The 23,397-nt window shown below is 41.4% G+C and overlaps 1 protein-coding gene across 1 annotated transcript; it reads left to right on the top strand.

Moving 5' to 3' along the window:
• Positions 1–15,812: 15,812 nt before the first annotated feature.
• FAM210B (family with sequence similarity 210 member B) lies at positions 15,813–23,194 on the top strand. Its single transcript, XM_082065463.1, has 3 exons — positions 15,813–15,967; positions 18,425–18,597; positions 20,002–23,194. Exons 1-3 carry the CDS (start codon positions 15,842–15,844, stop codon positions 20,216–20,218), a joined length of 516 nt encoding a protein of 171 aa, XP_081921589.1. The 5' UTR covers positions 15,813–15,841; the 3' UTR covers positions 20,219–23,194.
• The last annotated feature ends 203 nt before the right edge of the window (positions 23,195–23,397 follow it).

The raw sequence follows: 23,397 nt of genomic DNA, 5'->3' as shown, positions 1-23,397 counted from the left end.
AGATTCAAGCAACATCAGTCAGCTCTTGCACATCTCAGCAATAGGGTTTTAGGACTCTTGCCTAACCCAGGAATAAGGATGGGCTTTGGCCTCTTTTGCACTGAGTGGATTCCAAACTCCACTTAATGGCTGAAGATTCCTGCGGAATCCTGAATAGGGTCAGGATTTCACATCAAATACCCGTTGCTGGTTTGCAGGGAAGATAGGATTCGATCTACAGAATATGATGTTTACAAAGGGTCTTCTAAAAGCAATACAAGAAATCCTGCATGTTTTTAAAGAGCACGGGAGGACACAGGAGAAATAAATTAATCAGACTGGAGATTAATTTACCATACATGTAAAATAAATTTCACTATTTCAAAAAAGAGCCTCAAAAATAATTAAGCCAATGCACATATCGGCTTCTGAATCAAGCAATTTTGCTGGACTAAGCCTAGAATTGAAATTATCTTGTCTGTGTATGACTAAATGTTACTCATCTCACAATTCAAATGGAAAAATGTATTCATCAAAAACATATCTATTAGCTTCACAATAGTAAGCACTCTGTGAATCCAAAGAAGTTTCTTAGGAATAGGTAATATTGAAGGCTTACCCAGAAATGAGATAGCTGCCAATTTTCTGAAACAATTACTCAATTTGCTAGCAAACATTTCTTCCTTCATTGCTTTGGAAAGAGAGGCTTGGTTGTACTCACACACTATTATCTATGTTCGTGGCTCTGTATACTTAGGTATTTTTAATTTTCTGGTAATGTGTCTTGATATAATTTTAAAGATTCTATTAAATATTTTATATAGCATCCCATTTTAAGTCAATCTCCAACATAATGTAATATTATTTCCTATACATCTTTTTCTCTAGCTCAAAAGCATTTCAATAAAGCTCTAAAAGCACTGGCAATGATATTACACTGTGTTGTGCATCACCATGGTAATGCTTCAGAAAATAGCTTTGATTTGGGGTCAGACAGATCAAACATTATAATAGATTGAAAGTACAGAGTTCATCTTGATACAACCTAAAACTATCATGCTCTAACTATCATGTTCTCAGTTTTTGGGATTTGCACAGAAGGCAGCATTCAGAAGGAGTGCTGATAGATGCTAAAGGGATTCACACCTTCGGCAAAGAGGACACATTCACAAAGTCTGCCAGTAGGGTTTATGTCCAGCTTCCCAGAGCCGGGCTTTCAAATTTTAAGCCTACCTATATCAGAAGGCAGGATTATACTTCAAAAAAAGAACTTCTTATGGATCATCCGTTACTTCACCAGCTTCATGCGGTGTTTTAGCCCATAAGCCTTGGCCCTGGGCTAGGGTAGCTGGATTAGCCAGCATTCAGGTACCTTCATGTCCTTCCAGCTCAGAAGAGCCTGGTGCAAATCCTAGAATGATCCTGCAGCAGCAGCTGGAGAGTTAATATAACCAGAGAAACCTCATGTCCATCTGCTCCTGCCAACATTGATGTGTCTTCAGTCCAGCATCCAGAATCCCACACTTGGACATGCAGAATCGCTTTGGGACTGGATGTTCTGTAGGGCTGCCCTGCTCAACACCCCATCTCAAGAACAAAGCCAAGCCCTTCATTACCCCTTTACTTCGGTAAGCCTCCAGCCCCCACCTGGCCTACCACACAATGTGGTAAAGTTTTCAAAGGACGTTCTTTCCATGGGTACAAGCTCTGCCCCCAATTTAAATGGCAAATGCAAATAGTGTACTGTCACCTAATTAAGGGACAGTGTACTGTCACCTAATTAAAGAACAAATTTTGAGAAAGTGCTCATGATACATGTTTTCACTCACTGTAAATCCATGCAGGATTATGATTTATTTTGTCATTTTTTCTGTGCTGGCATTTCTGGTCTCATTAGCTGTAACTCAAAATTGGATGATTCACTGTCTTTACTACAAATCTACAGGGTATCTCAAGAAAGCTGCTTAGCCTTTATTTGCTTCTCCATCTATAAAAGAGGGTTAAAGATTTTACCCATCTTCAAAAAGTACTTTCAGAATTCTAGATGGGAAAGGCTATTAAGTGTTGGTACTAAGCGATGTTACTTTGGGAGATGGCTGTGAAACGGTGCTTGCTTTGGATGCGAAAGTCACCTTCCTCCCTTAGAAAATAACATGTTATATTTGGCATTCTTGTTGGTTAGTTCTTTTTTCTTGAAAAAAAAGATATATAGGCACATCTGGGTTCACATTAAAACAGAAGGTTTCTTGGTCAGGAACAGTCTTGTTTTGCAGTGTGCTGTGCTCTGTCACACTGGTGAGCTTCTTCCCCTGGTGGCACAGAAGACAGTGACAAGTACATCTGGCTGCACAGGACAGTTGGGCTTTTTATTTCTAACATCCGAGACTGGGCAGCGAACAATTACCCCATTATTATCTTAAGTTGATTATCCGGCCACCTTCCAGATTGATTGAGGGAAAAATAACATAAAAGACTACTGCGTCTTGCAGACCTTAACACTGAGGAATTGAGTCTTGCTGACAATTAGCTATGCAATTTAGTGTTAATACATCATATCATTAGAGGACTGCTGAGTTATTTGGATGACTGAAATGACATGATGCCCAATGTCCTGTGTGTTTCCTGACTGCAGCACTGAGTCATTTAGCAGCTGTTTTCTTTCTCTTCACCCACTTTAATCACCTCTGGGTTCAGAGGTGGTTTCTGGTCCCTTGGGTGCACCCTCCTGAGCAAATTCCCATCCAAATGCTTCTGTAATTCAGCGCTCCAAAATCCCAGCCTGACACAGATCTCCCTGAAGTTAAGCTCAGCCCTAGAAAGGCGTAACAGCAGAAAGTGCTTTAGTAGAGGGGGTTAGTTGAGAAGTTTTGTATGTTGTTTTGTCACAGGTTGTTTGCCTTTTTTTTCTTTTTAAAATCACAGATACTTTCTAAAAAAGGAAAGTTAAATAATTTTTTAAAAAGCCCTGTTGGAGGGGTTAGGGTGGGTGGGAAAATCCAGAGATTACTTCTTCATTCTTTCTTCTTCATCTCTTAAAATAACTTCACCCTTGATTCAAAGAAACATTCATCACTTCAGGTTTATCATGCTTTCTCCCTCCATGACCATGGACTGCTCTCTCGTCATGGGAAGGATCCTTCTTCTGATTCTTCTGTGTTGTGTCCAGAGCACCGAACCCCAGTGTCCCTCAGCATTGAGAGGCTGTTGTTCTGTGCAGATATCCTTGAAAATCCAGAAATCAAGGAGCTGCTGGCACAAGTTCCTCTCTAGTCAGTCACACAAGTGATTTTAAGTGCTTTTTCAGAACTGGCAACCTGCTGAGGTCAGTTTTGTCATCACAGGGTACAAAAATACAGGCAGCACGGCAAATGGAAGAAGGGTACAAAAAAATGGATGTGGAGGAGGAGGGAGTCATCATTCGACAGTTATATCCCACTTGTGTGTTCTTTTCTGGCTGCTTAAATTAAAAAACAGCAAAGGTGTGAAGTGAGAAGAATCTTCTGTTTATGTTACCTTGGTACTGGGGCAGCACCCTTAGAGAGCTAGTGCAACTTTTCATCTGTGCAAGATGAAAATCAAACACAACAGACACAGAAACAAATGATCTACAAGTGATACATGGGAGAATTCATCAGTGATATTTAACTTCAGATCAAGAGTGATTCAGATCTAGACCACATAAAAGTGAGATGTCAAGCTCCTGGAAAAAAAGCATTTCATTAAAATAATCACTGGTTCTTCCAAAAGCTTATAAAGTTTCTCATTAGTGTATTTCCTTATAAATACAAGAATAATTAAGATTATAAGAATTACCTTCTTCAGTATGTAAATATAGGAAGCAGAAGTAGTTTTAAGACCACTTTCCAGGCTACATTTTCATCCAGATACAGCGAGACATGAAACTTCTCATCCGTTATTGTCAGCTCTGTAAGATGAAGAGACGATTTATTTATTAATACATTGTAAAACTATGACTTCTCCATAGAAAACCTGAGACTTAATATGAGCTTTGCTTGAAGACAGTTGCAGCATCAGACACTCAATTTGTTTCCTCCCTCAAGATATTTTAGGTGCACAGAATATCAATACACGAACCACTTCTTCGTCTTACTTATTCCATTACAAATGAGAGGCTGTTCGTCTTATTTCTGACAGGATGGGAAAGCTGACAAATCAATTAAATGAAACACTTGTATGTAAAGCCAAAAGAGAATGAAAGAAAAACTTTATTAATGAGAAATCCTTGAAAATAAATGTCCAAAGCCACGTAAAGTCTAGTTATTTCCAATTAAAGCTGTTGCACTGGTCCACGGATTTTGCTAAATGCCCTCAGCACTCAGTTACTACCTCTCTCTCTGCTTCTTAGTTTATTGACTGTTAAAACCCAAGAGATTTCACAGAAATGAAGCCCTAACATCGAACATCACAAGACGGTCCACGTCATTTTAATCGGGATACAAGTGATGAAACAGAAACAAAACTTTAAATCAGTAGATGTCAAGCCATGTTAGGTGAGCAGCTGCTCATTTTAAACATGAAAACAAGTACAAGAAATTTCCATTCCATAATTATAATTTTTCAAGGGAAAAAACAAGCAAAAGATATGTTCAAACTAACAGCCAGGTACACCAGCCTCAACCTGCCACTTTGCACTGTTAAGAAAGAAGCTGGAAAGCCCATCTAAATGCAAGGTAAATCAGATTTCCTTCTGCTTTGTTTCCACTGAGCAGCCCAAAACAGCCAGATCTTTTTAAAGGCTGGAAGTGTTCCATTAACTCAAAATACATGGCCCATTCCTAGGCAGAGATCTCTCTGTTCTAGGAAATATTTTTTTGTCTTCAACTCACTGTATTTAAATGATTTCAGCTAAACAATCTGATAACGGATTAATCACCCCTAGGTCACTAGCAACTGTATCTCCTAAAGCTTGAACTGAACTCCAAGTGAATTTTAAAGGAAATAATGTTGTTGTTCTCCTTCACCTTCTGGGTCTGCTGGTAACAAGAGTGTACTAAGCCAGGACCTCAACTGATAGAACAGCGTGAAAGTGGCAGCTGCCTTCCATGGAGTCTTAAGCCAAAAGCCTGAAGGTGCAGCCAGGCTTCTGAGGATCAGCCATTACCAGATAATTCGTCTTTCATTAAAGTTCAGGCTCTGCATATTGAATTAATTCTCTGGAGCAACCGGCCAGCAAGAAACTGTCCCACATCCCCACATTAAAGCAGCAAGTTGAAAGCAGCTCAGCACTATAAACAGCCCAGAGTGCACGTTGTAAAGCAAACTTTTTTTTTTTTTTTTAAATAAGAATAAAATTTCATATGAATGAGGAAGCAACTAAGTTCAAAATATTTTATAACAGTGGAAAAGTATTTTTTTTTTTTTTTTCTTTTTTTTTTTACAGAACACACTGATATCATGTATGTGCTCACCCATATAATTGTTTTTAATCTCATGTGCTTTAAGAAACAGATATATAAAAGGTGAGTGTCAGGAGGATGGAGCCAGGCTCTTCTCGGTGACAACCAGTGACAGGACAAGGGGCAATGGGTACAAACTGGAACACAAAAGGTTCCACTTAAATTTGAGAAGAAACTTATTCCCAGTGAGGGTGGCAGAGCCTGGCCCAGGCTGCCCAGGGAGGTTGTGGAGTCTCCTTCTGTGCAGACATTCCAACCCGCCTGGACACCTTCCTGTGTAACCTCAGCTGGGTGTTCCTGCTCCATGGGGGGATTGCACTGGATGAGCTTTCCAGGGCCCTTCCAACCCCTGACATTCTGGGATTCTGTGAAATATGCAAAAAGCCACCAAATTCTTCCAAGGCGCAATGAAACATCAGCCTGAGAGCACACGGTAGTCTTAAAGTAGCCTTTAGGAAACAAAGTGAAGAAGGAATCTGCGTCCTTTTGAAATCAGAAGACGACAAACCTGTTAATCAGAGTTTTTCCCATATTCACACGTAAATAAAAACACCACCCAGTATTCATTACAGGCTACTCATTTAGCTTTGTTTTCTAGTTGCCAAGGATCTTAACCTCTGAGCATGGCAATGTGCATCCTTCAGGTCCTTTCGTAATAAGCAGCTATGCGGATGGTAACATCACAAATTCTGTAATATTTATTAAATGTATAATTATATGTTTAGAACAGAAAAATATTTGGCAGTGTTCCATGACCTTCAACAAATTTCCAGAAAGTTGAATATCTTCCCTGTTGGACCTTCTTGTGTGTTACTAATATCCAAATAATCCAACTGCAGAAGGAAAATACAAAGTTGGTGCCTGGTAGTTTACAGCAGGAAATTAGCTGGACAAGGGTTTTTTTTCATTATCATTAAGTATCTTCCCTAATAACAAAGTTTCCGTCCTTCATTTGGAGAATTTCTAACTACAAAAATAAAAGCATGCAATAAAGGTCCCAATTTGTGACCACATATGGTTGCTTCCTCAAAAATGCAATTCAGACCTTGATAACAAGTTAAACATAAAGCAGGTTCTGGAGGAAATCATTGCAATTTTTATCATCAGTTACATTTGGAAGATTTCAGGTAATGATTTTTAAGCTTTTTTTAACCTCTAGTGGCTTATGCAAGAGCTCCTATTGTTAATCTAGATGGAAACCATTTTTCTAGTTAGCATTTTACACCATTAAAAGAAAAAATCTACTGCCGAGCATGAATATACAGCTTAGAATTTCAATTTGACTGGCATTGTCCACCGAAATACATCCTGCGAACTGATTATCTCCTCATTCCTCTAAAGAAAGACCTGAAATGTCCCAAGGTTTTTTAAGCATCTCCTGCAGCACATGCTGAGTTTGCCACAAGGTCAGGCCCTAATTGCCCTGTTTGGTAACCTGTACCGAGGCGAATGTCAGCGTGTGCTTCAAGGGTCACATTTTCGTATCTGTTCCATATTTTCCAGCCCGATGGTGGTGCTGAGCGGTTCGAAGGAGCGGGCAGGAGGTGGCTGGGTGCCTGGGAGCTGGACACAGCCAGAGCTGCATCTCCACAGGGACAGTCCTGGACCTGCACCCTCGGGTGCCCCGGGAGAACATCCTATTCCAAGGGAAAGAGCTGTAAGAGAAGGGGGTGTCATAAACTCAGGACTATTTCTTTCCAATCTCACATGTGTAAATTTGCTTGTAGGTGGCTCAGAAAATGTATTAGGTAAGTTATTGATCTGGGGTCCATCAGCTCCTAGAAAGCAGTGTCTGCCGATGGCGTGTGAGAGGCTGTTCGGGTATCGCAGCTGGGTGATACTGTCGCTAACAGTAAACGACAGCTGACCTGGTTCATAATTAACATACCTGGTTTCTATTAGTTTTATCACATCCAGCACTGAAGATGATACTGTGCTGGAGCAACAGTGACCCATTTCAAAATGACACTGACAAGGCATTTTTCACACCTTGTTGAAATGATAATTTACATTTTCTGTTAGCCACTGTTCCCTGGCAGCTTGTAATGAGATTCTGCTTCTCGAATCAATTCTGTCCCCAGTTCCCATTCTCTTCTTTCCCGTCCTTGCACCCCGTGGTTACCCACTGTAAAAGCAGCGTTACCCAGGACCACACAGGCTGGTTTTCCCCCTTTTTGCTCACTGTCAGTTTACATGCTGGTTTGTTATTCTAGGGTGTTTGTGAGTGCTGAATGCCCCGGTTTGTTACTCCTGCGCCATCTTCTCAATTTCAAAAAAGGCCGACGAGTTTATATTTCTTTTCCTATTGAATTCCTGACTTTATTCTGGCAACAAAAAAGAAGGAAATAATCTGAACTAAGTCCGAGCTCTTTCCATTCACTGAGAATTAAATACTAATATTAAATATTGGCTTAGGAAAGACTGCAGCATTCATTGGTACAGTTTCTCTGCTTATAAAGTGAATTAAACAGAATAATAAATGTTCATATATCTTCTGTCTGCACAGTGTTCACCTGTCACAAGTACTTATAAATACTTCACCCATAACAAAAGCAGAATTAGGTAATCTGTGTGAACTGCTTCACTCTGGCTTTTAGCATCAATTATTTTGGCATAAAAATCTATGAAAGATGTGTTCATTTTTCTTTCATTCTCAAATAGCTTTTAATTCTATTCCCATGGAAACTGCTTACAACCACATGCCTAATGTTTGTGTGCTCAAGCATTACCCAGAAACAACTCCAAACCCCAAAGGCTGCATCCAAAAGGTGAATTCATGTGGACCGCTCCCAGCGATTGATAAACTCTGATGTCTATTTGCTTCATGAGTCAGTACAAAACACAACTGCTTAACTTAGTGATGCTTTGGGCAGGCAATGTACATTGTTTTCAATTTTTTAGCCCTCCTTTCTGATTTCCCATTTAAATTCATGTTGCTATATTTCCTTGTTTTTCTCTCCCATTTTACAAACTCTGGGTTTACAACAGTGTCATTAAGAATTTGCCCTTGTGAGCCCAAGTGAGAAGTAGACTATAATAAACAGATAAACTTGTTAAATCCATTCATAATAAGTGAATTCTCATGTACTATCCCCATAGGATAACAAATAATGAAGAATGTCTTGTTAATTATTAATAAGAAATAATGAATAATAGGAAGTAATACAATGGAGTGGTTTTCCTCCCTCTTTCCCTCGTGCTGAGGGTTCCTTCTGAGCCTTCCTTCCTCCAGACTTGTTACTGCAGCAGATTTTATACAGAAGATCTTGAAAGCATATTTTAGCAACTGGATGCACATCTGAAGAACAATTAAAGAACCTTCTGCAGCAGTAAAAAAACATGCAGCAATTTGTCCAATATCTGTCAGTATTCCCAGCAGTTATGCTCATATTTTGGTTTTATTAGAAGCCAGGTAACCACACTAGCACGGCATCGGGCCTGGGATCATACAGCTTTTTCTCAGCAGAGCTCATTAGCTCAGCACAGCACAGAAGTTACAGTATTTCTGGTTATCTCAGAGCACAAGCAATTTGAGCTCCTAGCAGTAAAATGTGCTGTAGGACTTCTCAATTAAACCAAAGCCAAAACCAACCAAACAAAAAAACCCACACACTGTGTTTTCTGTACCTACACAGGACAAGGCACAGGAAGGCTTTTCCTAATAAGAACTAGGGAGTGACGGGTGAGGACTGGCTGGAGACCCAGGTACATTTCTTTAATAGAGCAACTCAATGGCCCACAACATCTAGTCCCTCTGTGCTCCAGGGCAGCTGGCTGCATGACTACTGTTGACGTAACCGCTTTGCAATAGCAAGTTTTCAGACTCAGTTTAAACTGAACAATGAGTCAGCTCCCCAGACTAGCCCAGCTGTGAAAAGTCAGCAGTGCCATCCATTGACTGAACTTTGTAAGGCATGTGCTTGGCAGGGGAGAAACATCAGTGAACAAGCAACCTCCCTCCATTCTGCCTTCTCGCTTTGCAGATCATGTGCTAAAGAAAAGTCTTTATACATGGGATTCTGGTCCCAAACCAGTTCCTACAATGCCTGCTCTTAAGTAACAGCTGCTAGACTTGTTAAAAGACTTCACTCATGCAGGCAGAATACCTGCGTTCACACTTGTTGACAGGCGATGGATGGGTGCTTGTGTCAGCTAACCAGTGTCACAAGAACATGAAAAGTCACAAGGTGACCACATGTCCGAGCCAAAGAACAGGCTCTTTGTGGGAAAGCAAGATGTGGGAAACAAGACGTGTGGTTCCAGCCACGTGGATGATAAAGGAAGATCAATACTAACATGACCATCCGGACAGTCAAAGAAATTACAAGATAATTAGATCACAGCAATTAGTCAAAATATAAAGGGCCTGGGAGTGTGAATGAGTGGGCCGGAACGCTGCTCACAAGATATGCATGGGAACATGACTGAAAACAGTCACGAGTGTCGTGTGTTTGGGATAATATTTTTTTTTTAAAAACATCCTGTCTAACCTCTTGGTCCAGGTTTGTATCTGTAAACCTATAAATTGAGAACTGTTAATAAAAGCTCAGTTCTGCCTGGCTCTGCTCTCGCTGCTAACAAGAACTCCGTGCCTGTGCATCTCTGTCTGCGTCTGTATGAATTGTTCCTCATCGTCGCAGCTCTTTTCTCCTACTGAGAACGTATAACAAACACCACCATAATGCAAGATCAGGACCAGGTACAGTAACATGACACAGTAATACAGCCAGTAACAAGATTATCGCATGTCCAGAGTCCATGAAGAGGCTCCTTATCTTGTAAGATCTCAAAGCTGGCAACCCTACACAGAATTACTGTATTTATCGTGGTCCTACTTTACCAAATCACACTTGAAAATATGACCTAAACCTTTTATAAGTGATAGGCTAGATGCTTTAAAAGAATATTCCCCATCGTTAGGGATTATTAGAAAGAAAAGGCTGCTTATACCTGAGGTTTGTAATCTACAATGCTCCCTAGCTATAGGCCCATATTGTAAGCCACTCCCGTCTATTAAATGATTGTACTAATGCAAGTAATAATGTTATCATTTAAGGTTTGGTCATTCAAAGCAGTTACAATGTTGGGTGTATCTCAAATTCTGGCTGAAAACAAAGAGGCAGAGAAGACCCCAAATAAAGGCACGTTCTCCTCCTGCACCCGCTCCTCTTCTGGTCTCAGGAAACTTATTGGTGCAATTCTTCTGATGCAAGAACAGAGATCAGGCACAAGCACAGGGACCTGCAAAAGGCTCTTTTGTCACACTGCTCCTGCGGGCTGCCTCTGGAGCTAAGACCCATGCTTCTAAGGAACTTCACGGGAGGTTTCTTCCCTTATGGCCAGTAACAACAGAACCTCTTCAGCAAACTAAAGACGTATATTCAGAAGCTGCAATGTAAACTCACTTGCACGCATTGAGTCCAGCCTGGCTGCGCCACGTGTCCCAGCGCAGCAGCACAACCAGCTGAAAGATGCGGGAACAATTTCCAGTCACCTCATACAAACAGGGGCTAATGACTGTGTTTAGCAATTCACATCAGCCTTTTCCGAGTGCACTGCAGGTTGAATATTGCACTGCGCTGAGTTGTTTGGCCAGAATCTCATTACACCATTATGAGGTGAGAGGTGGAAAAGAGGGAATCTGGCCTTGACTGTTACTTGTTTTGTCTAAATAGGCTGACAATTTGCTTTATAGCAATGTTGGGATGGAGCAAAGGGCAGGAAAATCTGCACTTGAGAATCTGAGTCATGGGCTGCTACAACAGCCTGTTATCAACTATTCACATAGCTTTTAAGCCTGAAGGGGAAGAGGACAACTGCTTTTTTTATTTGTGAAAACAATTTGAAATTGCTGCACATTTAGAAAAACATACACAAAAACACATTTCTCGTCTAATTTTTCCTAAGTTCTCATGAAGCTAAATTATGACCAGTACTGCAGTGAGACAAATCAAAAAAATAAATCTGAAGGAGTCTGTGCAGATTTGAATGCCCATAGGAACCAGAAGAGGTGTTAAACAGCTTGAGAAGGCAAAGCAGGTTAAACATTCAGCTTCCAAACTTGGCCTCACAATTTTTCACTTCACAAAACACCACTTTACCCATTTTAATAGTGGCAGACACCAACTAAAAATCAGTAAACAGGATCATTTTGCATCCCTGTCTGTGTTACATTAATCGGCACAAGACACTGCACTTTTGATGGGCTAGCTGACTTCATCCAGTTTAAAAGTTGGATAGTCCTTTTGTTCTTTTTTCTCCAGAGGGACAGGTCTAAAGCCGGCTCCTCAGAGTGGGTTGCACTGAATGACAAATTAAATAGCCAGCTGAAATCTTATCCAAATGCCAAGCCTCAGGTACCTGAATGAAATGTTTGCACTTCACTGCAAAATAAATATCAGTCTAAGGGTAGAAGATGGTAACTTCTTCACAGACATGAGGAATGGAAACTTTGCTGGATACCAAAAAAGGTGACTTAAGTTAAATGTTAAAGCCTGTCTTTCAAACTGTGAATGGGTACATGATAACATGTCTCAAGGTACTAGTGATGGACTAGTTTATAAACTGCATATGGATTCCTCAAATAATAAACAGTCACTGTGTTATTCATTGCACATAGTTTTTAATTTCAAGGAAATAAACTTTCCTGATATTCTTTTCCTGATATTTTAATTCATGTTCGTCTTATCAACTACCCATATCTCACCTTCTTAATTTAAGCAGACTTGGAACATGATGTGAAAAAGCCAATGTACTAAATAACTGGGTCACTTAAAACTCTCGTTCACATGTCATGCCCTTAATTTACTATAATATAAAAAAATTACCTTAGCTGCTTTTGTGAATGAGGTTCATGATCAGTTCCCAGCTTCTCTCATTATATTTATGTACATGGCATTACTACATTTGTTATAATACTAAGTGATACAGCTTCCATCACGCATAGGCAATTGCCTCCCACTCTCACACAGGAACCAATTCCTACTTGTCCATTAGAAGTCATTATATTTTGGAACTATCACACTCACGATCCCCAAATTATTTGTAGATTAAATTATTTGAAAAACGTGTAGTGAATTTGCTCTCATGCAATTTTTAAAACTTAGAAGACTTCTAAGATTTCTTCATGATCAAAACATCATTGCAGTGTGACTAAGACATTATTAAAAGTAAACTGTTACTGCATTCCTAATCAGATTTATCCTTACAAATGAACTTAACTCTTGAACTAGCTCTTCGCAGGTTCCCACAAGCATCAAGGGCAATGTTGGTAAACCACAGATTGAACAATTCTGCAATATGAATTTCTAGTTACAAAAACTGCATTTTATAGCATACTATGATTCTGTCACTGTTCCTACAGCACTGCAAAACCAAGAAATATTTTTACTTTAAAGGGTCAAATTATGGAAGAGAAAGCGTTATGTAAGAAAAAATGTCAAAATTGTAGTGTGCTACAATTAGAGCATTGCCGTGTTAATGTCATCTGTCTACTCAGGTGGTGCTGGTGTATAAATAGTTACAGAAAACACACTAGTAAATCGCTTTGGAGCAGTAATAAACATAATAAATACACAAACATAATAAATACAGGAAACTGTGTTCTGAGAAACACTTCTTCTACAAAGCATTCAGAGAGAGGTAAGAACTAAAGGAAGTGTAAAACCCTAGAACTGGCAGCGCTGTTTGTTATGCCCAGAACAGACTCTGTTTTAATGAATGCAAAGCTCTCTCCCTCTTTTCCTCCAAGATGCTCCTTGAAACCCATCTGTTCTGTGGCACATGGCACTTCACAGGAGCCACCCAGCGTGCTGTCCCAGCACTGTACCAGCGTTGTCCTCTGCAGCTCCAGCTTGTGCTCCTCCACTGCAAGCTCTTCCGGAGGGAAAACCTCCTGTTGATCGGACACAGTTCTCCTATTGTCCTCAGCCCTGTCCATTTACATCACTGTAAAAACAACATGCCTGAAGAGGAAAAGGCTTAGCAACTAGGAAAAGATAAGTATTTTATTGCCAGAGCTTAGTGTTCAGATGCATTCTTTCAGTACATTGATACAGTTATGCAATATTTACCCTCCCTTTACAGGGAGCAGCCTTGTTGGCGATGGCAAGGAGCCACCAATTTGGAAAACTGCAGCGACCGCAGTTACGAAAAGCCTCGGCATTGTGCAGGGCAGCGATCAGCCTGCAGATATTAAACCGTGTTCAGCAGCATTAACGTTGAGCGGTTGAAATCACCACGGTTATGCATTGATCCTGAAAATTACCCGATGTGGACAGATCTTTCCCATCAACCAAAGCCTTACTGGTTGAAACGGAGCTGCCCAGGGCACTGGGATTCACCTGCCAGGAATACCCTTCCCAACATCCACAATTCTCCCACAGCAGTGTTATACTTTAATGGTATTTTTAATTCTTACTTTTCCTGTCACAGTTCTAATATAGAAACAAGGTTACAAATGCAAGACCTTTGCCGTGTTTGTTGGAAGGCTTCTTGTGGTCTCAGAGGTGCTTTAAACCCTTTGGGAACTGAAAAAGCTCTCTGTTGGCATTCTGCCGTGTACCATGAACTCTTGGCAAATTACCAGAGCTCTTCGAGATAAAGTCAGTAATTAAATAAAGTGCCAGCAGCGTGACCCCATGCAGAACTGCAGCAGTGCTCCACTTTGATGTGCATGGAGACCTGGGGAGTACCCTGAAAAACTATAGGCACTGCCTCCCCTCCACATTCACAAGCATAAATAAAGTCGAGGGCACTGAAAAGGCAGTTCTCCTCCTTAGGGAGCTACCTGGAAAGCCACACCAAAAAGCTGCTGGGGTCACGTTCCCACAGCTCCCCCTAGAAGGGCGCTGGATGGTTTTCTGTAATAATAACCATCCAGTTATTGCTGCTGGTCCAACTGCATCATGTGAGGAGAATCTTCAGAGATACAAACAAAGCTCTTTAGCAGCCAAGTGAAGAAACCTGTAATTTTACAATCAGGAAGCCACATTGATAGTGATCATCAAGTACATCAACACCCTGGCTCGTGTCAGCAATAGTGTGGCAAGCAGGACTCGGGCAGTGACCATCCCCCTGTACGTGGTTCTGGTGAGGTCACACCTCAAATCTTGGGGTCATTTTGGGCCGCTCATGACAAGAAAGACCTTGAGATGCTGGAGAGAGTTCAGAGAAGGGTGATGAGGCTGGTGAGGGAGCTGGAGCACAAGTGTGAAGGGAGCGGCTGAGGGATCTGGGGAGTTCAGCCTGGAGGAGGCTGAGGGGAGACCTTCTGATCTCTGCAACCACCTGAAAGGAGGCTGTAGCATGGAGGGTGTTGTTCTCTTCTCCCATGTAGCAAGCAACAGGATGAAAGGAAATGGCCTCAAAATGCGCCAGGGAAGGCTCAAAGGGGATATTAGGAAACATTTCTTCACAGAAAGGGTTGTGAAGCAGTGGAACAGGCTGCTCAGGGAAATGGTGGAGTCACCATCCCTGGAGGGGTTTAAAAGATGTAGAGACGAAGCTCTTAGGGACATGGTTCAGTGCCAGATGTAGGTTATGGCTGGACTCTATGATCTGAAGTGTCTCATCCAACCAAAATGATGATATGATTTTATCACTACTGCCATTACCTTTCAGACATGTTGAGATTCTAAGCCTTTAGTAAATACTCCAGCTTTTGCAACATCTTTTATAGCACTTAACGTTGTATGTCCCTGTTTCATAAACGGAGCAACTCAAAAGCATCCTGAGAGCAAAGTAAATCACAGAATCACAAAATGTCAGGGATTGGAAGGTCCCTGGAAAGCTCATCCAGGTCAATCCCCCCATGGAGCAGGAACACCCAGATGAGGTTACACAGGAAGGTGTCCAGGCAGGTTGGAATGTCTGCAGAGAAGGAGACTCCACAACCCCCCTGGGCAGCCTGGGCCAGGCTCTGCCACCCTCACTGGGAACAAGTTTCTTCTCAAATTTAAGTGGAACCTCCTGTGTTCCAGTTTGCACCCATTGCCCCTTGTCCTACCATTGGTTGTCACTGAGAAGTGCCTGGCTCCATCCTCCTGACACTCACCCTTTATATATTTATAACCATGAATGAGTCCCCCCTCAGTCTCCTCCAGCTCCAGAGCCCCAGCTCCCTCAGCCTTTCCTCACACGGGAGATGCTCCACTCCCTTCAGCATCTTGGTGGCTGCGCTGGACTCTCTCCAGCAGTTCCCTGTCCTGCTGGAACTGAGGGGCCACAACTGGACACAATATTCCAGATGTAAATAAATGTGAGATAGCTAACACATTTTTTTCAAAACGCAAGATAGATAAACACAGCTTTAAAGTTTTCACAGCAAGGAAGAGGCGTCTTGCCATAAACATAATTCAGAATTGACCCCGCCCGGCGGGGTGGGTGTTCGGCTCGTCAGGCCTGGCCGCCCGCCCCGCTCGGCGCGCAGCGCTGTTGCCGTTGCTATGTACGGGCTGGTGCGGCTGCGCCCGCCCGCGCTGCTCCGCGCCTGGGGCGGCGGTTCCCGCCTCGCCCTCCGCCCGCCGCTGCCCCCGGTAACGCTGCGATCCGCCGCCGGCAGCTCCGCCAAGGTAGGTGAGCGGGGGAGAGGGGGCCTGGGCGCCCCGCTCTGAGTGCTGCGCTGTGTGAGGGGAAGCGCGGCCGCAGGGCCCGGCTCTGCAGGGAGATCGCAGAGTCATTTCGGTTGGAAGAGACCCTCAGGGTAATAGAGCCCAGCCATAACTTAACTCTAGCACTGAACCATGTCCCTAAGAACCTCGTCTACGCGCCTTTTAAAATGCTTTCTCAACAAAATCTGCTCCTCGGGGCTGGGGGTAGGAGCAGACAAGCAGCTAAGGCAGTTGTGCAAATGGCAAAGAATTCATGGCACAAAGCAGCTCATTTGAATGCATTTGGAGCTCTGCTTTTCTCTTTTCGCTCTGGCAAATCCTATTTTGAAACACATATTTAGAATCATAGAATCACTTCAGTTGGAAGAGACCCTCAGGATCGAGTCCAACCATAACCTCATAACCATGTCCCTAAGAACCTGGTCTACACGCCTTTTAAACCCCTCCAGGGACGGTGACTCCTCCACTGCCCTGAGCATCCTGTTCCAGTGCGTGACAGCCCTTTCCATGAAGAATTTTTTCCTGATAATCTCTTATCCTGTCACTTGCTACTCAGGAGAAAAGCCCAACACCCTCCATGCTCCAACCTCCTTTCAGACAGCTGGGGAGCGGATTGTAGGTTAAAGCACAAGTTATCCTGGCCTGGGAGTGTTTTCCACCTTTTGGGGGTGTTTTCACACCCTGTGGTGTGTGTGTTTGGGGGGGGGGGGTTTCTCTATGGGCTGCGGGATTTAGCACTTCAGGTGAGTCAGGAATACAAAAAGGGGTTTTAGGGATTCACACAGACACAGACAGAGGATCCCGGGTGGGTATTGCAGGGAGCAGCGCCCGGCCCGGCTCTGGGCGAGATAAAATACCAACATGCCCCCGGTTAATTGTGTGTGTCCCTGTGCTTTCAACGTTCTGTTCATATTTTGGAGTTGGGAAGGAAAAATTTTTGTGAAGTATCATTCCTTGTTTTTTTGTTTTTAATTTGAATTGGCTCGGGAAAAAGCAAATGAAGGCTTTATACCCAACTGGTTTTTGCACTGCAGTACATGAGCAAATCATCCATGTGCTGGGTTTCTGCAGGAGACGGGGACCTGCTTTACACCCGTGTGTGCCGCGATGTTGAATGAGGGCTTTCCATACAAAGCCTCATTTGCAGTTTAATTTCTATAGCTTATTTTTCAGGTTAATTTCTTTAACCTCTTTACAGAGCACAACATGTTTCAGATTTGGTTTCATGCCTTAGTTCATCCAGAAGCTGAATCTTCACATAAATGATGTGAATAAAATTTGCTTTCTAGCAGAAATATTGTAGCAGAATTATATGGAAAATGAGTACTTTTCTTTGCCAAGTTGTATGTTATTCTGGATGTGATTGTACTGGGTAGTCTACATAATGTCTGCTGAAGTGGTACTTTGTTAACATCTTGCTTCTATACCATTCAGAAATTGCCTGACGTGTGCCTGAGAGTGTGAGTGAATGGAGTTGTGCTTGGAAAACGCAAACAAGGTGGTTTTCAGTCCTTATCTTGCAAGTGTGGCTGAAGAGCCAGAGTTCTTCTGAGGCTTATGTGTCCCTGTGGATCATCAGCTCCTGTTTTCCTGGCAGCCGTCTGAAGAAAATCGTCATGTTTGCTCCTTAAATAGACAATGATCATTTTTGTTTGGATGAAAAATTCACTATAAGCTTTAAATCTTAATGCACCTTTTTTACCTTCATTGCACTATCAGATTGCTCTGGAGTATATTTTAGTATGAAGTTCTGCACTTTGAATTTACCCAGATATAAAACCTGTCAGTAAATTTTACTGTGACAAATATTTTCAGCGAAGTTGGGCTATTTCCGCCAGCACTGGTGTATCTGTGTAGCTGCTGTCTACACCATGACAACAGCAGCAATTCCCCGGTTCTTCCTTTCTACAGGGGGTGATTTATAGGAACTGAAATGTTGGACCTATTCTGTGAGTAAGTTGTTAGTAAGCCAGCATCAGTCTGGTATCATGTAGGCTTCCAGTGCCATCAGCTGCTTAATCTTGAACAAAAAGCTGTTACAAGAATTCACTGTGTAAAGCTGAGCAGTGGGTGTTAGCAAAGATCTGTGTGGCATCTCAGTCTCATCTCTCAAGCAACGGTGTGGGTGTGCCTTGGCACACATTTGGATCAAATGGAAGACTGGGACTACGATACCTCTTTTGAATTATGAAACTTGCATTGTGTAAGAACTTGCACCGAGTTCATGGGAAAGGGGAGCTGGCATGGGCTCTGCCACAGGCATCTGATGTAAAAGAGCAAAAGCATGTTACTGTCTTTCCCAAAGCATTCAAAACAGCACTGTGTACAAGCCACTTCTTTGATTATTTCACGTTGGTTCAACTGACTAGAATATGATATGTGCTTAATGCTAATAAATACATTTATTTTCTCTTTTAGGATGCAGGTGTATCACCCAAAAAGGCAGCCACAGATCCCAATGGTGAAAACAAGAAACTCAACAAAACCCAGCAGCTGAAACAAGTTTTTAAAGAATATGGTGCTGTAGGGGTTTCATTCCATGTTGGAATTTCATTAGTATCTCTAGGAATCTTCTACCTGGTTGTGTCAAGGTGAGGTTTGTACAGTTGTCTGTAGCCTCTAGTTAATGGTTTAGCCAAGAAAAATATTTTACCATTATGCTTATTTCTGGAAGAATATGTACTCTATGCCTGCTTGATCTATACACAGTAATCTTTTGAATTTTTACTCTAGACAGATCCATAAATAGAACTAATCTCCTATCAGGCTTGAAAGTAGAGGTACACGATCTTTGTGCATAGGTTCACAGTCCATGGTGAGCAGGTGAAAACTGCAGAGGCTGCACAAGAGTAACAAGGCAGATGAGAGAATTTTTGTTCTGCAGAGATATCTTTTGTTCTCAAGCAGTAGCATGGTCTGTACAGATACAGCCATACAAAAGTGCTGGAGCGTAGAGATAAATTTATTTTTCTGGGTGTTGAACTCAGTTTCTGCAGCTGAAACTGCAGAAGGTGACAGCCACTAGAACAAGATTTTAAAAGAAATTGTATGTGTGGCTTCTGGTGGGAATGCAACAGTTCTGTCTGTAGAGAATGAGGTATCTCAGTTGAGGATACAGGGAAACACATTGTTTCTCAAAACATTCCCTGCTGCTCACTGTTGAACGCCAGTGGGAATAGGTGAATGCCCAGTTTCTCTTCTTTACTACATCGTGGCACAGGGTGAGAATGACATTTTTTTCTTTCAAGTACGGTTTGGTTCCCAGTCACAAGACACTATACTGGCCAGTGAAGGGGGAAGAGTTTCAGTAACAGCTTCTCTTGGAAAATTACTCCAAACATAGGAACTGTGAGGAAAACTGCTATGTTTATAGAGAATGAAAGTATTAATGAGTCTGGTGGATAACACTTATTTGAGTTTGCAGTACCTCCTTCACTTGCTAGGTTTTAGATAAGATACTCATCATTTTAACAGCTTGTACTCCTCTGTTAGAACATGCTAAGCCTAACAAAAGGTACCTTATTTGCTTTAGGTTGATCTATATCTATGTGATAAATTTCATCAAGACACAGAATAGACCTTATTGTAAATTTTGGGAAAATTAATTTCCAACACAAATTCAAAAACTTGTAAGGTTTTTTTTAAATTCAAAAGTAGAGAAATAAATTATTTTCTCCGAGAGTGTTGTCCCTGCACATGCTGCAGCCATACAGTTGTAAAACTAAGAACGTATTTGACTTTACAGGGAATTTGTCAGTTTAAGAAAAAAAAAGTGCATCTGAAAATATTGCCTGTGTTGTTGCTACAAAAGTAACTTGAGCTACTGCTACTGCTGAAATAAGTCATTGCTTTTAATATTTAACAATATCTAAACATAAATTCCAGAGTTGGAAGCATGCCATATTAAATTCTCTGAAAAAAATAGCACTTATAATTTATATTCTTTAGTGTGCAACCTTAAAATAAACTAAAAATCTTGTTTTCTTTTTCCCCAGTGGTGTGGATATGACTGCAGTTCTCTTCAAACTTGGGTTCAGTGAATCATCGTTGCAATCTAAAATGGCTGCTGGCACAAGCACGTTTGTGTTGGCGTACGCTATTCATAAATTGTTTGCTCCAGTCCGAATCAGCATTACTATAGTTTCTGTGCCATTTATTGTCCGATACTGCAGGAAGATTGGTTTCTTCAAACCTCCCACCCCAAATCCATGATGATTTCTTACTGGTTTTTAAGTGCTCTATACCCACGTAGCTTTTCAGATTGCTGAATTTCTTTAAAAGATTTATTTGGATTCATGGTAATGCTGACCTTCTCTTGCATTTCCGACTTGTTCTTTCAGGTAAAAGTGACACTGTGAAGTGTTGTCTTTATCTTCTTTCCCTTTTGCCACCTCTTCTTTAGAAGAACTTGTTAAAATGGTATCTGGTTTCCACTGCAAGTGGTAATATAAACGCTTGACAATGAGCAGTCTCTTTAGAACACACACTTCTGGGTCTTTATAATTTAGCAAATGGAGCAGCAGCATTAGTTTATTACAGTATAGTTGGGAAACAGTAAAATTATCTAATAGTCTGTAGAATAAACAATATCCTACTATATTAATAGTTCTTTTGATAAGTGTACATATTGGAATCTAAGGTGGTAGGTGGGTGTTTCTTTTGTTATAAAAGGCATATATTGTGACCCATCTTTGCAATACAACACACATGTTGAACTAACTTAAGTGGGAGTACCTGTGTGCTTAATTATTGCACAGCAATAATGGTTTTAGACAGAATAGGTGATGTACTGTTCTGAAACTACAGCTCCTTTGTGGTGCTTCCATGTTTGAAGATTTTATTGTTTGAAAATGTGTTTTATTTATAGGCTAGGAACAGGCCTTACTAAAGTATTTCTTTGCCTACACACTCAGAAGGAATCCTGAGTCTACTGAAATCAGTGTAACCAGAATTACCTCCTATGTGAACATATTCCAAAGATCACCAAGTCAGAGGCAAGGTATCTGTGGGGTTTTTAATGTACCAAGGTCTGGCTTTGTACTACAGACACATTTTTGTATGAAAACTAACCCTAGCAGCTTTCTGCTGCTGTGAATGTCACTCAAATTCACATCTGAAGTCCAGACATTACAATTCAGAGCTTCTCAAGAGCAATTCCCAGGCTTTTGTCTGGCAGACTGTTGACTGTACCAATTAGAAGTGCTTTTCATATCCCTATTTAGATACTGTTCCTGTTAGAATGTAGTTACACAGGTGTATATATATATATATTCACATACCACCTCCCAGTCAGCCTAAAGACTGGATCCCAAAACTAGGTACTCAGTGAAACATTCTGCGGTAAACCTGGCTGTCAGACTTTGGATTATGAATTAGCTTGAGCCAGACCTGCCAGGCTTTGGCCCTGTTCCTCCTTCCAGGTCTGCTCTTGTTACATTGTCTTTCTCTTTGTGCTTACACTTACCCCAAGATGAGACTGACTGATCTGCTCATACAGGAATCTGATTAAAGTCAAGTAGCAGGAAATTGCCCTGGTGATCAGGGTAATTTTATTTTTTTTGGCTGAAATTTTGTAAATTGAGAGGAAGAAATAATGTGGTTAGAATGCAAGTTGGCTGAGGGAGGGAAGGAGGAACAAGTGATTCCTTTTAGTTGTGAGCAACCTATTACCTCCACTCAACCATAACATTAAATTGCACCCCAACTCCTTTCACATTCAGAAAGTCCAACCCAGAGGCTGATTGGATGCTCTGAGGATCCTCAGGCTCACAAGTGAGCAGGTTGTGCTCTAGAAGATGACTCACAGCCACATCTATCCTTGTACCTCTGGATTATTGCTACTCCTTGGTTAATCAGAAGCTTTCTATAAGACATGGCAAACTCTGCCCTGTGGAAGCAGTGTAGAGACTGACACCTGGGAACAAAGAGCCACTTGACAACAGCTTGGGCTCAGTGGGACTGTGCTGTTAAGCCTAAGGGAGGGTTTAGTGTCCTAAGATGGAAACAGTTGTAACAGTGAGCAGGTACACATGCTAGAGGCTTGATGCACAAAACAAATGCATCCATGCATAGCATAAATGAAAGAATGCATTACATAGTTAAACACTGCTCAAAATACCAGCCTTAGGAGCAGGATGTACTGAGAATGAGCTTCATTGTGGTCTCGTGGCATGGGAGCTGTAAGCTGTGTCACTAACAGAGCTTATGTCACACACAGCTGCTCAGTTTGCTTGTGAAATGTAGAGCCAGTGCACAGGAGGAAGGGCTGGCAAGTTCATTTGGACTAGCTGCTTATTCAAAAAACACACCCAACAAAACACAAACTGGACTTTTCCTGTTTGATGCCATCTTTGCAGCATGGCTGCTGAAGCTGGCAGCTTGTCCAGGGTACCAGTTGCAGCTCGCTGCTACCTGATCCAGTTCTAATTAGAGCATAAGTTTCAGATCAGTTTGGCCCTCAAGGAAACTCTGCCTTTACCCTTGCCTAATCTGATTGTTATACCTGAGATGTGGGTGGAAGCTTATTGCTGAGTGTTTTGTAGGTAAAAACTGCAATATGTACACAGCAGTTGAAGGGCACAACAACAGTGCTTGTTCTTTCCTGTTACCTACTGCATTTTAGAACAGCTCAAATCTCTTAAATTTTAAGGGACAGTCAGCATTTCTCAAGAATAAGTTTTACTTGGGCCTGGTTTTTTTTTTTTCCTTTTCACAGAAGCCTTGCTGTGGTTTGTTTTTTATCCTTTTCCTTCCTACATGCCATCTCTGTATCAGTTTAAGACAAAGAATTCTAGAATAACCATGAGGCATCCTTGCTTTCTTCATTTAATCAGTCACTTCTGATAATGATGTTTTGTTTACAAAGCAGGAATCTTTTAAAAAGAAGTGCACCCAAAAGTTAGGTCACCAGCACTAACTAGAGATTTTCTTGCAGTAAAGAAACAGAGCTCCATTTAAGTGATGACCGGAATTCAGATTACCTGTTAAGATAAATATGGTTGTATAAACTACTGGCAATTAGTTTAGATTAAGTTTTCCGCAAAGTATGTGTTAAATTAATTTGAGAATATATTTTGAATTCTAGAATCCTTGCTTGTAAAAGGACCATTTTTAAAAATTATTTGTAAAATAGTGAAGATGATCTTAAAGTCTTATAATGAAAATACAATAAATTGATTTCTCTTAGTATGCTTGAAGTGTTTTACTGGAAAATAGTTGGTTTGTATGTTTTCTTGGTGAGTGGTCTGAGCTTTGCTGCATTTTACAGCACCAGATATTAAGATTAGTTCCTGTTATGTATCCCATTTGACAACAGTACTTTCCAGATCTTTCTCTTACAGGTGCTTTCAGACCCTGTTCTTTGAATAACAGCATCAAAAAAGCAGGCTTAG

This window comes from Streptopelia decaocto (genome assembly GCF_964273445.1).
Source record: "Streptopelia decaocto genome assembly, chromosome: 14".
NCBI classification, from domain to species: domain Eukaryota; kingdom Metazoa; phylum Chordata; class Aves; order Columbiformes; family Columbidae; genus Streptopelia; species Streptopelia decaocto.
The sequence above is the reverse complement of the archived record's forward strand: the minus strand, read 5'-3'. Positions and strand labels throughout refer to the sequence as shown.

Coding starts and splice junctions, on each gene's coding strand:
- FAM210B (XM_082065463.1), top strand. CDS start 15,842: ATGTACGGGCTGGTGCGGCTGCGCCCGCCCGCGCTGCTCCGCGCCTGG. Junction 15,968..18,424: donor CCGCCGGCAGCTCCGCCAAG/GTAGGTGAGCGG, acceptor TTTCTCTTTTAG/GATGCAGGTGTATCACCCAA. Junction 18,598..20,001: donor TTCTACCTGGTTGTGTCAAG/GTGAGGTTTGTA, acceptor CTTTTTCCCCAG/TGGTGTGGATATGACTGCAG.